This window comes from Varroa jacobsoni, unplaced genomic scaffold (assembly GCF_002532875.2).
Source record: "Varroa jacobsoni isolate VJ856 unplaced genomic scaffold, vjacob_1.0 contig00125, whole genome shotgun sequence".
In the NCBI taxonomy this organism is placed as follows: Eukaryota; Metazoa; Arthropoda; class Arachnida; order Mesostigmata; family Varroidae; genus Varroa; species Varroa jacobsoni.
In genome coordinates this window covers 211,971-227,387 of record NW_019214413.1, presented here as the reverse complement: position 1 = coordinate 227,387, position 15,417 = coordinate 211,971, and the positions used below count along the sequence as shown (strand labels likewise).

General features: G+C 44.6%; 1 protein-coding gene across 1 annotated transcript; it reads right to left on the bottom strand.

Annotated features, from left to right (window-relative positions):
* Positions 1 to 2,097: 2,097 nt before the first annotated feature.
* On the bottom strand, positions 2,098 to 14,904 carry LOC111270803 (uncharacterized). The gene is made up of 2 exons (XM_022851212.2): positions 10,902 to 14,904; positions 2,098 to 3,141 (listed from the first exon to the last, which is right to left on the bottom strand). The coding sequence occupies exons 1-2, from the start codon at positions 11,621 to 11,623 to the stop codon at positions 3,111 to 3,113; spliced, it is 753 nt and encodes a 250-aa protein (XP_022706947.1). The 5' UTR covers positions 11,624 to 14,904; the 3' UTR covers positions 2,098 to 3,110.
* Between the last annotated feature and the right edge of the window lie 513 nt (positions 14,905 to 15,417).

Genomic DNA, 15,417 nt, shown 5'->3' with positions numbered 1-15,417 from the left:
GGTCTCGAATAGACTATTGCTTGGCGGACCAACTGACGACCGTTATAGGTGAGTTCCTTGTGCTGCTGATGACCTACCAACACAACAAAACTGGTCTCAGAGACGCTGCCAGAAAAGCGAGAAGTGACGGCTAAAATGAAACAGAGGATAAAAGAACAGAAGTTCAAATCGGACGACCATAGAGCTAGCGCTAGAGTCAGCAGTCCTTTACCAGTGAGACCACCAGTTTTTTCATCAGCGGCTGGCGACGCAGGAAAATGTGAAGAGCATTGATGAAAAACGTATGTAAGAGGGAAAAAGAGTAGAAAAACAAGTGATATACGAAAAAATAAAAGAAGAGGATGAAGCAGATGTTAATGTGTAAACGGGGGAAGCGGCTGAGGAGCAAAACGAGGCCGAGAAAAAAAGAATTTAGTTTCGGTGGTAATCACTGCGTAGATCCGTGTTCGCTTTTGTATGTCTTCGAAAAAGCCCTGAAGTGGCAGCGAAAACAATGAACGTGTCAAAAAAGTGTTTGAAAAAAGATAGCATCAGGCGGTGGGTCGATTTCGCCGTTCATAGCAATCCGAAGGTTCGCGAGTTTTGGACGAGGGTATGGCAGACCCGGAGCTCTACAATAGCTCCAGCTATGTCGCATTCATTAATGTTTCTACAATATGACAACGAGGGAATGGAATGATAGCAAAAATAACAGAAAGCTTGATAATAGTAAGGAGGAGATAAAGGTAACGTAAAAAGTAAGACGCGTGGCTAGTGTTCTGGATGTCTGGATCTACACTTGAGGACAACTAGGTAAACAATTTAAGGTACAAAGTAGGTGTCTGAACGGTAAATAAACTGATTATTTGGTTGTGCCGTAACATGAGAATTTGATAACTAACACGAGGCTAGTTCGATTATCAATAGATCGAACGAACAAGGCCTAGAGATTATGCCCGGGTGGATAGGTAAACAGATAAATATGCCGCCCTTCAGTACTACTTAACCTATCGGAATAATGGTAGGACAAGGAACGCTCGATTGCTTTATGGTGTTAAAAAGTAATGTCATTAAAACACTACTGTGAAATACGTTTCATAAGACAGAACACGTAATGAAGTCCTGTGTCATACTTGTGAAGCTCGACCGAAATGAACTTTCACTAACACAATAAACCGCAGAGAATTTGCTTGCATTAGCAAAAATCATGACTAGAGAAAAGCATAGGCCTATAGTTCCTACAGGGTGTCCAGAAATTATTGGTGGAAACGTTCCAAGGAAGATTTGTTTTATCTTTTATTGACTCGCACCGACCACCGAACAATCAATCAGCTTTCAGTATTAGCAGTGAGCAAGGCTATGTTGAGGCTGTTTGTGTTTGATTGGGTGAAAGCTGTTTCTTGGAGGCAAATTGTAGGCCATAGTCAGATTCGACAGGATTGACACGCTTCTTCTTCTCCATTTTGCAAAATATCGATTTGTCACATGGGCATTATGTGATTATCCGTTTCGTTTATGTACGCAAATCCTAAAATATCCCATGACTCATTCATTAAGCCTTTTTGCCTCTTCCTATTGATCATGGTTATACTCCACAGGCTAGCCCCATTGGCAATTTAAGACATGCATTCCCAGTAGCTATACTATTATCGCAATTCTCAGAAGGCAATTACATCATATTTAACTATCAAAGTGAATAAAATCAATACAAGTTTAGCATATTCACGAAGATAGTCAGTGATTTAGGACCTGTTTGAAACTAGCGCCAGACGGTTCTATTGATTATACAGTATCCTTCAGCGAGTGACCTGCTTAGTATGGTTCTAGCTAAGCCTCGTTCCGTAATCAATTATTTTATTTACTTTCTCTACCCATTGATCGACCAGAAGATCGTGAGGATTTTTGCTAGGCATCGGTCTAACGCTTTTCGGATGCCGACGCCGGTTGCGGGGACGGTAAAATCACAAAGCTGAGGCTACGTTGTTTCATTACTTTTGCGTGTTCGGAAGGTTATCGAATATAATAACAATCATCGTAAATAAGATATTAATTTCATGCTTCGAACGATTTCATATTGGTTCATTGAGCTGGATCAGTCTGTAGAAAACAACGATATTATTAAGTAATCATTCTTGCTTTATTTAGTGCTCGCTAATCTCTCACTAAACAATAATGAAACAATAATCCAACTATATATAGATTGTTCTTTTTGTACTCAAGCGTACATACTACATAGAGACCACTAGCCAACCGTAGCTGCTTGATAGTGGTGTGAGGCGGTAACGTATCGCATTATATAGGCCACCCTGTTTGCCATGTAATATTATGCTGTAGTAGCTAATGTCGAGTCCATCGCGTGGTAATCATTCAGGAAGGCGGCAAGGTAAATATCAGAACAGCCACCAAACGGTGTCGACACAGCGGCAGCGTCATTTAGTAGTATGGCTACGGCGAGATTGGTAGACAGGCATCTGTAGCATCAAAAGGGGCTGCTAGGTAGATGTGGCTACTGGCATAGCGCACAGCCGAAACAGTACTGATGCCGTTGGCAGTGGGGCAAGTAAGTAGGTATCCTAAGCAACCTAGAAGACAGTCACATGGGAAGAGGCGGTGGAAAGGATATAGGGGTATATGGTCCTCATTTCGTCTTGGTAAGGATTACGGTAAAGTCCTAGAATCAGTTAGCCCGTAGCCGTTCAGCCGTTCTGGTGGAGCAGGAACGAGCGCTGCGTCTGCTATTTCTGCTGCTTCTTCCGCTGCCCCTACCGCCCACCCTCCACCTCTTGCTGATGCTGCTTTAGGCCGTGCTGTCAAGACTCCTGGCACGACTCCTTGGAAAGGCCGGCTATCCGCCGTGGTCGATGGCCTGTCCCAGTTTGATCCTATAACCAATCGCTTACTGCAAATGGCTGGCTTGGCTAACAAAATGGGAGTACGAAATACACAGAATAGATGAGGCGGCTCGCTCGCCGGCTAAAGATTCCCGTGATGCTACCGTTGGGGTTGGCTTTGTCGTCCACGTATTTTTAGGCTCTCCAAACACTGAACGCAACAGCTCCGAAGAACTCCAAACATTTTCTAAAATGCGTTGACTATTTCTCTAGAAGCGCTGTTGCACGGGCTGTGGACGGCTACCGAAATAGTTTTAGAGAAACCTGTGCACTTCAAACAACAAAAACGCAAAAATCCGGATTACGATTACCTCCGAAATTGTTATACTTTGTGGTGCTGATTGATGTTGACTCTAGAAACAGCTTTGCGATAGAGGATAGTGGATGTCACTTTCCTCTCCCTCCTTAATACAAACACGAATGAATGTTTCCAAGTTTTTACGCCGTCCCTATAATCTGTAATAGGTAGCAGAGGTTTTTTTTGTTTAAATAATGTCAAGATGTTTCCCATGTCTAGTATAATAAATGAATAACAAAGCTAGGCCGACAAAGCCACGCATCAACACCGTAAAACAGAAGGAGTCACCCCGTTATTACACTTAGTTGAATATAGGCTGTTAGATAAATTAGTCAAATACAACCCATTTCTGAATACAATGAAACATTGTTAAGTGCGTCATAGACTCAATGATGAATATATTTACTACGTATGGTTAAGTAAAGAAGATACACTAGCTTTGAGCTTCACACGTAGAACCTTATATGGAGTTGAAGACTTTAAATTTCAAAGCCGACCATTTAGTAGAGTAGAAACGGTGAAATAATTAAGGCAGTGCATTTAGATTCCGTAGAAAAATGAAGGGAAGTTAATTCTAAGCGTTAAGCTAATCTGCGTAGATGTATTGAGATCGGTTTCAGCCACGTCGCTTGACGCTCCTTCAGTTCACATTCGATTGTTTAAGATATTACTGCTTCAAGGACAGAAATGAGCTGCCAATAGTCATACGCCAAGCCAAATGGCATGGGGCTCTGACTTGAAAACGTTTGCTCCCTGAACCCTAATACGTTCTAGTAGTTGTCGATTTTTCATACATCCGATTCTCGGATTCTCAGCAAGTATAATGTTTTTAAAGCTGGGACCAGCTGGCATCCGTTTTTGCTTACTGAGTGTATACGGAAAAATGCATACACTCATATAACTGAATTTTTTATTTAAAGAAGTATACAATACTTTTGATGCATCGAGAGCAATGTGCTGTAGCCGATCGAGAGCCTCTCTCTGATGCGCTAGCTGTGCACCCAATTGCAAAAAGATATATACTGAGCGTTCGCAGCAACAGGTACTATCATACTTTAAGAGAAGTTGTCTTTGTTTCCTTTGCCCATACTTTTCCCGGCCAGGGGCTGCACAGCATCTTTTGAGCTGGAAGCCCAGTTTAGCAGGTAAATTAACTTCAAACAAGGATTTTGTCTTTATTCAAGCCGCCGAACCAACCCTTTGAATTGATCAGACCCCTACAGAGTTTTTCCATTATCTGTAGATAGAAAATTTCCCGTTGAATCCCTCGTCGTATATTTCTCCTAATTTTCTGCGTTAGTCTTAGGCTTTCCGCACACCCTCAAGTTACTAAGCTAAACAAGCTTACTTTGCTTAGCTTACCGCACACAGTTTGAGATTATTACTTTTTCGGTAATTGATCGTTTGCACACCACCTATAGGCAATCCATACATCAAACTATCCATTCTCTTACAAAGGTGTTACTTATTTTTTACACAAATTGTTATGAAACCGACGCCTATAAAGAACAGCCATCTATAGATTATGGCATATGAGGCCAGGATCAAGTGGGAAAATATATAGATCCAGACAGTAGCTTATCCTCCTAGCCATTGCCAGGAAAAGCTATCTACATATTCGTACTGGTACACCTTATTGTTGTATTCCCTAACCCCTATTGATATATGGTCAATTTGCCTTTTGCTCGGTCTGAAAGCGGTTGAGAAAAATAATTGAAGTGCAATAATACGGGAAGTATCGCCATACCCGTACAGCATTGTATAAGGCTAGCCGCTCACGAATCTACTGGTTAAGCCTCTAAGACCCGTGCGCCGACCCACACCGAAGCGATCACCCCACATACAAAGGACAAAGGTAATCTGGGCTGACTAGATGCAATGTAATCTATGTGAAGCCCCATTATGCCACGTGCCAGTTCCAGCACTATGGCCGAGCATGCCATGCTGATCAGTGTGACGCTCCTTTCAACTGGTCACGTGACGAAGGCAAAGGCGGCATTTCCCATGTGCACACACATTTGGGGTTCACTAATATATTGCAACACACAGACTGCCGTATGAACCGACTATCACGGAAACCAACAACAGACTCCGTCTTTGATATAAACCCTTGTCTTCTGTTTAGCGGTGGTTGCATGACTTCGAGGATCGGGTTCTGGCATTTCGATAGAGTCAGGACAGAGGTGACTGCAGAAGCAACAGCTATAGAGACATCAACGGCACTACGATTCCGAGTACCGTTCCTTTGCTGCTAAGGAGTCATTTAACGTCAGCCTCGTGTACATGCATGGCCTGGAGCGACTCACTTACATGGTCATAAATATATCGACCCAAATGCACGGTTAGAGCGGCAGGCCAATCACCCGTCGTCCCGAAGATGCTTCCAGGAGTTCATGCCCGCCTTCAGTACAAGCAACACACTTAGGGCTAGCAGTGAGGCAGCTTTCATTAAGCTAGCAGCTTCAACGCAAGCATCGTCAACGACATCATCAAAAACAACATACCTAAATACATAGATCGCAGACGAAGGAAAAAAGCAGAAAAAGATCACTGGGGCCTGCCTGGCTCGTCTTATGTATGTTTGCTGCCGTATATTTTTCGTCTCTTGGTGGGCTTAAGTAGAGTCTCCAGTGCTACTACCGTACACCCTGGCCCACGAAGGAACCAGTCGCCTAGCTCATCTCACTTTCACGCGAGGGGGGAGCTGTGATGAATGAGTCTTTGTTGTTGTCCTTACCGTCGTTACATGTCGCAGCCGGCAATCGAGGCATCAGCAGAACTTCGGTGAGCAGTAGCGACAATGGCGGATTTCATGCAGAAGGCTGGAGTTGCCCATTGCCCTGATTTTCTACTCTTGTCTATATTCATCCATTTACCCCCTCTCCATCACACGCTCCACACCCACGATGATCCAGGGTGTCGCCCTCAACGGAAAGCTCACTTGTGCGCCTGCCAGGACAACAAGCCAATGATCATGCTATAGGATGGCAGTCTATTTTAATAACTACTCAACTGCTCTTTTTCAGTTGAGTCCTCAGATTTTGCCTCCAGGTAGAGCATATGTCGGTGCACGTATCACAGTACTGGGTGGCTATGCCCACCTACTTTCTCGTAGGCAGAATTGCCCTGACACTAATCGAGTTCGTTGCTGGCTCTTTTTCATACTTCCAGGCTTACAAAGGAAAGTATTAGCTATCACTAATGAGCCTCGATACGACAATTGTATTAAGCTTATACAGGTGCTGCTGTGATTCGGTCATTCACGCTCAAGTTATTGATTATTGTATCAGATATAGTAACATGCGGCATTACCTGCGTCTACTGGACGTAACATTTAAGAGTCAAGCCTGCAGTAAAGACTGTCTTTTCGCTTTATTTAGTCTTTCTTAGTAGTATACTGTTAAAACCTGTGTCAGTGCCAGTCCTTTGGCCAAAGATTTATTATTCTAAAGCTGAAGCTAGTGATCTTTTAGATAGCACTCAGGCTATAGAGGTAGTTGAGTTTTACAACATTCTAATATAAAGTTCCACCACCGAACTTTCTAACGTGTTTAAAGGCTGGCCGACAGTGTCCTACATGACTAGCGAATTCAGCTTTTTGGTGAGCTGCTTCTATGATAGGACACCGAACGTCTCGTTTTATGCACGAATCGAAACAAATGCTGAATTGAACGCCCTGTTCCACACGAATCGCACTACAGATAAAGCAGTTTCATATTCAAAAGCCAGGCGATGGTAAACAGTTCGAAGGGGAAAAGTTTATTTTCAAGTTCTCTAAACCCAAGCACAGAAGTGTAAATACGACGGTGGAAAGTCCCACGCACGAAATCTCATTACGCGTATTATAAAACCTAGTCAAGCTATATACGAAGCCCTAAAATCCACACAAGATGTCAATTTTCATTTTCCACCTATTCGCTAGCTAATGGTAAAAGTTAGCTTATCAGGTATCATTGCTTTGAATTGAACAGGACTCCCACATAAACATCTCGTGTTGTGGTGCTTTGCATGATTCGTAAGCACTCTAAGTGCTTGCTCAAAGTACTATTTCAGAGAGTACGCCCTCATAGCCATAACCCATATTATGAAATATCCCATATCAATGCACTCAAACACACTAATTTCAAATAGGCATAGCGATTCATTGTGGGCGTACGCGGTCCACTAGTGACTTCCATAATATCGTTTTCTGTATGAGTTTCCGCAGGCTATTAGTTAAACAATGTAATCTGTTAAATAAACGAACAGGCAGTGTTTATCACATAAAGTAGAGAAGGTATGTAGGCTGTATTGCCCCACGAAATCGTCACTGTCGGTGGCGACGTCAACGACACACATAAAATATACTAGGAATGTTTATGATCCCGTTCGGTTAAGTGTCGGTTACCTTGTTGAATTATATTTACATAGAAAGGATGGCTTCAACAGTACAGCTCTGCCAAAGAAGAACTGCGGGAAATCACATTTTGTGCGGAAAATAATTCAATATCCTATTGTACACGTTTATACATTATGTACAAGTAATTTTTATTGTGAAATGTGCGTAAATTAACGTCAACGGAGCCGAGACGTACATTGCTTCGATATAGAATGTTTCGACTTAGCAATCATATATTTACTATAACAACATGATAATTATGCTATCTTAGCTTTGTGCACCTTTTGTTCATATCATGCTTGAAATTGGGTCGTTTAAATAAGAAGGCTGGCACCAATGCCACCCCTTACGCCCCTTGAATAATAAATAATTTAAAAGTAAAAATAGAACATCGATATTGGGAACGCACGGACACGCTAAAAGGCATGCGGTGGTGGCTTGGTGCTACGCAGGTACCGTTTCAAGAGTATATCGAGAGCTGAGTATCCTTATCGCAACGCGTTTAAAAATTAAAATAACAATGGGCCTCTTCCAAAGAAAATATTATCAATGTCCTATTAATTCTGCTAATGATAATTTATAGAAGTACTAAGAAAAATCGTTATATGTTCAGAATTTTCAATTAGTAAACTTAGAACGGCACGCAATTGAGACTCAGTGCGGCGATTGCGCAAGGTTCTCCTGGACCATTTCTCCTTGGCACAGCAAAAACAGCATCCCTATATTTTTTTCAACTCGGAAATTTTTCTGAACAGATTCAGGCTTTCCTAATCCATTTGTTGTTCGTATTCTATGGCTCTACGATAGATGACTATAATGTGTCGCGAACGTCTTTAGCAAAAAAGGCAGAGCAAAAAATAGCCACAATGCACTAAACATTTACCGAGCCAATGAATTTGATCGGTCAAATGATAACGTCGATATCTTTCGAGGGAAAACGTTCAAACGGCAAAGAACTCTCTATCAAGATTTTAGGCTTAAGGCAAACGCGACGCCTTCCAGCTCGGTAATTATTGATTATAATCTGTTCTTTACAATGGGAAATTATGTGCCAATAAAAGGATATAACCTATTTACTTTATAATTCTATTTGTCTGTACAACGTAACATCATGGAAGGGTTAATCGGAAGGGTGTCTATCACATATCCGCTGTGCATTCTGAAGAGCAACCCACACGCAATGCGCACACCGGTCAAGGTATAAGGTCAACGATTCTACCACAAAGACGGAGATATTTTAACGCATTTGTCTACTGCATGTACTTTTTGCGAGCTAGCGCTTAACGTCCATCACCGTAACACATAATATAGCTAGCTATACGTACGTGCTCGGCTCGCCTCTTGAATAAAGACAGATCGTTTGGTACTCACTTTATAACTGACCAACTAACACGTTATTGATCTACTACGGTTTAGTCGCCCTGACCATATGGCAGGGCTAAAAATCGCTTACCTATAGACCTAACGTTGTTCCAATGAGCATTTAGTGCATCAGCTATATAGACTGAGATTTCTATATATACCTAGCCACATGACGTTGCATACCACTGTTCGTCGTCAATCCCTGCTTTTGAACGTAGGCTCACGGTTAGTATGGCCTATAGTACAGGAATGGAGCTGGTGAACCTAGCAGCCAGTAGTTCTAGATAGCAGGGATGCTGGCCATTAACAGAAACGTGACAAACCGTAGCTCACTTAAGTGAACGCATCGTTGCCGTGTCAGCATTGTCAAACGCATGTCAGCAGCATTAGTCGGAGTGCACCAGCGCGCACCCGAAAAAGGTTTGTTGTCGCCTGGCCAAGGGGCGGTAGGTTTGCAATCCTGTTTGTGTACTGCTACAGGATCATGGAATATAGCTCAGCTAGTTGTGCACCTATAACTGCTACAACACCACGGCTTGGTCATCTAATTGTTCTTGTTGCTTTTATAAGTCGTTGTGCTTTTGTTAAACATACATTACTCGAGTATAGTATTCACCTTCCATATACTGGACACAGAGGTTCTAAGCCTCTGAAATTGTCCTCGATCCGCGCCTAGATCCAAGCCCTCGCCCGGTCTGCTGACTCCGCTCGTCGGTTTATTCGTTATATTTAGTGCAAATACAAAGAAATACAATTGGCCGACTGACTAGTCAGATACGGAAGCATGGACCTTCTAGCGAACACACGTGATTTCGACAGAGAGGACGGTGGCCACGGCGGTAATAGCGCCTGCGATGACATGTTAGCGCGACCCGTGTTGTTATCGTGCATATATCGCACAATCGAACATCTAATGAAGTCAGCTAGCGTCAGCGGGAAAAAGGCCGAAAGATGAGCCCGTGGTGGGCTGTTCGTCTATGGCACCACTCATATAAACGCCGGCGGGCGAAAGGGAGACCGCAGCGAGTGAGGATAGCTGCTATTGCGGTGTGATGGGACTGGACTCTGGCCTCCGACCGTTTTGGCTTGGCGACGCGGCCTGGCCATGCGGCCTGGCCATGTCCAGACGGCCCAAGCACACCATGGGGAATTTTACACGTATGGATGTATCCATATATATAGATATGGAAAGCAATACTACCGGTATTACCAGCATGCGCAGACGCAGAGCGGGTTCCGTTGAGCGTACGGTTTACCAGTGCTAGCTGGCCAGGCAGACTCGTAGCCTAACCTCCCGTCTGCCGCAGTGCAATGTAAACAAGGCCCGAAGGGAGCTTGGCAAACCTAGAGAGCGCCAGTTTAGCAGACGACATCGTCTCAGCGAAGTTTACCATCAGTTAATCGAGCCAGTAATCCAGCCAACTTTAGCTATAGATAACAATGGAGAACGGCGATAAAGCTTTGTATTCGCGTTGAAAAACACGCATTTTACGCGAGTTACTACTATTGTATTACACAGTCGATAACTACTGTTGTGGACAATACAATTTGTTCGTCACATTTGTTTTGCCAATAAGCAATAATAACATGAAAAAAAACACTGCTATGTATGAGAAAAGCGAAACGATATCAGCAATATTGCATTAAATGGTAAATATAGCTACCTGGACTGAGCTAGACACATCCGTATCGCACACACCAACACACAATGGATTAATTATACGCGCGAAACAACTGTTAACTACTGAACTGCATACAGAATGAAAACCAAACTACCTAAATTTCAATGTCGATCAACTTAATTCTCTCTCCATTGTTTGAATAAATTTTCGGCGAACCTCTCAGAAACGCTCATAGTTTAGAACTAATTATGAAACGTGTTTAGGACAAAGTTAACGGAATTTCGTAAGTTTGAAAAAAAACAAACTTCTATCGTCGGGCAAGCGGACAGGTCTCATCCGCAAAATGATCTCAACTGTTCATTGCTACTTACTGATGTCCAATGAGGTCCTGATCCTTGGCATGGGCCCGCTCGAGTTGAGTTGATCCCACAAACAACATTGCGCAGAAGAGTAGATGTGGTAACGGCGACAATCGTAGTGGTTTCCGTGGTCGTGGTTGTAGTGACGGCGGACATTTTTGTGATGGACGACACCTTAATCTTCGACTATTATTCGGTCGTGGCGCTCGCATCGTCAATGAGTCTGAGGTATTGTTAGTACGATGATCACAGCACGTATTTGTTTTCGCAATTTCAGTAGGAGTGATGCTGCTTGCAGAACTTGTTAATGTATCTGCAGTATTTGTTTGATTTATTTTCTGTTTTGTGGCTAACGAAGATAGCGATGCTGCCGTGGAGTTGGGCACTGATCTTGATATCGATATGATCGACGGCACGAGTACAGACACCGAGGACAACTGAGGAAACTTTTGGAGGCTACAACGATTCGCATTACATCGCTGCTGGGATCGGCTGTACTGGTTATTTCTTCCTTTTAATAGGATCAGGCTCGGCCCCGCAGCTGCCTTTCTTTTCCGGCCCCCATAGCCAAGGTGGGGTCGGGCGCGCGGCCGGCGTCGCACGTTTGAACCGCTGATGTTGACGCCGATCTGTTCGCTCTCGAGTAGTGAACGATCGCTCCTCTCGTCGTCGTGTGCTTTAAGGGGGGGGCCTGAGCCTCGAGCCTCTAGTAGCGACATCCGCCGAATTTTCATCGTCGCCGGACGTCTCTATAGCGTCTCCTGCTGTTTCAACTGCACTCGTGCAGTTGTTGCTACCGACGAAAATGACAGCGTAGCGGAGTCTGCTCTGTGGGTAGGCTACAGGCGAGCTACGGTATCTAATCGTAAGCACGGTACTAAAAGTCACGATAATAACTATGGTAATGCTAGTTCGTACAAGAAATGCGCAGTGAACAATGCCGCGTCTGCGAAATGGTACAACGAACGCTTAACACCGTTAGGTGACAACGGCGATGATTTCAAGTTCTGCTGCGTACGCACGCAGAACTGGCACTACGGACGCACAAGTAACTCCTAGAAAACTACGATGACGTACGTGTTACGAAGATCCACTCCGTCCGAAGCACTCTACTGCTTTCTGAGAATTTCTGAATAACAAATCTGGCAAACGTTAAGCCGAAAGCACCACATCATAGGCTACCATCTCTGAACTTGACTTATGTACAGGTAAACGAATCACGTACTGTAGCCGGGCTGATGATGGTACGATCTCATAGACAAAGACATTCAATGCTTAGTTGACGTTGTTCAGTGTTGGCGCATTGATTTCATGACGTACAGAAAGTTAAACGTGGGAAGGAGGGGCGGGAACAGATACTTGTTCTACATGGAAACAACGCAATCGGTAGCAACCGCAAGTAGAATTCGAATTTTCGTTATCTAACTTCAGTCCTTTCTGGACTTTGGTTGTGGTTCTTCGGTTCTGTTCCAAGTTACCAACTTCTTTCTTCTTTAGTTTTCTTGGCCTCTCTAATAGTTGTATGCTGTGTTTAGTTTATAACTGGCATACAAATGAAATGAAATGAAGATATTCTGCTGAACGGCTTAATCTCATACTTAATCTTGACTCCGACCTCTGATCTACTTTCTTAATTAGTCATCTACTGGCTATCATCGTCTGGCGACCAGGAGCAGTCGCGTTGCGTGTGGTTTAGCACCGTTGTCGATCAGGCTGACTTCATAGCGAAATAGAGTTGATGCAACAAACCCAGACCATTTTCCTGGCGCTGAATAAGCTGCGACTTAGCCAATAACCCGAGAGGAGGACAGCACTGGATTTAGATCCTGTTATCGCTGAACGGTTGATCTCGCCGTCGGAGGATGACAGAAACAATTATTTCGCAATTTAGTTTTCCTCCTTGCTTTGTTTACCCCTGTAGCAGGATTTTTTGTGCGACTGCTTCGCCGTTGCAACTCCAAGCTGTAACCCCCCTCCCCGCTTCTTCGGTACTCGCTGTGCGAGATACATGAGCAATTGGAAGTAAAAGGAAGTAAAAAAACAAACAAAAACTGTCTTTGCCTATTTTTGCTTTTTCGAGCAGTCTCGGCTTTCCTTCAATATACTAATCTCTTCCTTTTTCCACAGAAACGTTTGTTTGCTACTTTTCCCTAAACCAGCTTCGCGTTCTTACATCAACACCGAAAGCTGGGCCACCCTGATATCGACATACCAGAGCTCACTTTCGGCTACCGATTTGATTTTGAACCAAGAAAAGGTGAAATTTACTGATCAGAGCTGATACCTTCTGGTTGACTGGTCCTTTATTACTTAACAACAATCGGCGGCGTTCCTCCACGTCTAAAGTATTCGACCTTTTTATGTTGTCGATAGCCTTTAACTTATGGCGGGAACCTGGAGTGGACGGGTGAACGACAATAATGAAGAAGATTAGGTTGAACTACTCTACGGAACGAGCAGGACGACTGAAAAACGCTAATTGTCACAGAAGTGATCTGAGTTACGTTAGTCGCTTGAGAAAATGGTCTCTGCACAAAACTTAAATAGTTGAAAACTGATGATCAAGTTCCACTATAAGCTGTGAAGCGCACGGCGCGCGACTGCTCACATGATCACTGCACTAACGTTAATAGTGACAGTATTGCATCGATGGCTATTTCACATTGTTGGTAGCCGGTGGCTTGCTCGAATTATCATAACGGGAAAACGCTAGACGACGGCGATCGACGGCGGAATGACTGAATCATCAACAATAGAAATGACGACAGAAATCGTCCGCTGCTTTACTGCTTGCGACACGTTTATTGCCACTGCTGTCGTGTTTTTCTTTATTAATGAACACTTTCATATGTTCGTATAACAAAGTGACTTTCAAGTCTAGCGACCCTTTAACCGTCAGACGATGCACTATATGCGCTTGCTTCTCGCATGAACGAAGCTACAAGGATGACTATTGCCACTGGTAACGCTATTTGTTGAAAAGATGATCACTCCACGCGGGACACTTGAGCGTTTCTGTTGCTGAAATTGGTCTCGTAGTAGGGAAACAATGAACCGCACCTGTACAGCGTGTGGACTGCGTCGATAGCTCCTGCTTATACCCCGTTATCTCCGGATAACAATTTTTCACTGCGCGGTTTCCTCTCCAGGACGTATCAGCTGCAGCAACCGGTTACAGGTGTAGTAGTCTCGTTGCAATATGGTTCTCGATCGTTGTTGAGCTGGTTCTCGTGGAGAGGTACTCTTTCGTTCGATACTAGGCACAGTTTCTACGAGGAGTCGTTGCCTCTAGTACATCGGTCGCGGTTAAACCCGCTCGTAGTTGTCGATATTTTTGTTGTTTATTGTAGCCTGGGCCGAGTTGTCGAGGGCCCCTACCGCACCGGCTGCCGCTGGTCCGCTGACTGGCTAAATAGATTAGTTTTCCAAGAGGGAGTTCCCAAAATAAATAAACGGTACTGTTCGGTAAGATCGTGTGTTCCACCAAGTGGGCAACGACTTTTACTTTTTTGCCTACCCGTCGCCAAGTTCACTTCGCTTTTGAATTGTTCGTCTATTGCTACTCTCTCCTGTTGTCAAGCGGCTCAAAAAACCTCTCTGGTTACGATTTCTCAGCTTTTCTCTTAGCCTGTAAGTCGCATAGACAATCACGTTAGTCGCATGGCTGGTTTGCGGTACACACATCAGCAGTGTGTAATAGTAGAGTAATATTGCAATAGGACAGAACCGGCAAACGTCACTGCTGTGCTTTCTAAGGACTCCTATTAGCATAAGTAGGCCAGTCGTCACACTGTCGTTCTATGATCAACGGCCCCGCCGCCAGCAGCAGCACGCTGGCGCCCGTAGGCGCCTTGCCGCAGGTTTTTTCGCACTAGCACCTTTTACAGGCCACCACGGCTCGCCAGCTCTGTTTCAGGCGTTAACTACCGCACTCGAAGCCACCATCGGGCGTTCTGTTCGGATCGGTCCGACTTGCCTCTGTACCAGCACCGACCGACCGACCGACCGACCGACCGTTCGTGCGTCTCGGCCGTGTGGTGTCTCGAGATTCTCGCAGCAGCAGCCGCTACTGTCGTCGTTCTCTTAGAGTGCGCGCGCTTTTGTTCGCGGCCAACAGCAGCAGACAGCTCAAAGTTATCAACAACCAACGGCTCAACGCAGCCAGCCGGGCAAACAGGCCATAGCAGCAGGATAGGAACAGCGGCAGCGGCGGCGGCAGCAGCAGCACTCTGGCCTGCAAAAGGCGGGAACGAGGACAGAGGGCGCCCTGACCTACGCGGCAGCGGCCGTGTCAGCCGCGACAGAAGCGTTGCCACAGCTTTTAACACATAGCCGACAGGCGAGTCGGACGCTGCTGGCGTTGCTCGTCGCCGCGCTGCTGCTGCTGCTGATGAAGATGGTGGTGTTGTTGTATAGGCACACCGCCAAAACAGACAGACTTAGTTATGATGGCAGGGGTACAATGTCTTCACAGAACCGCACCAGCAGTACGACTGTACAACGGCAAGCTCATCGGGAACGTAGTACA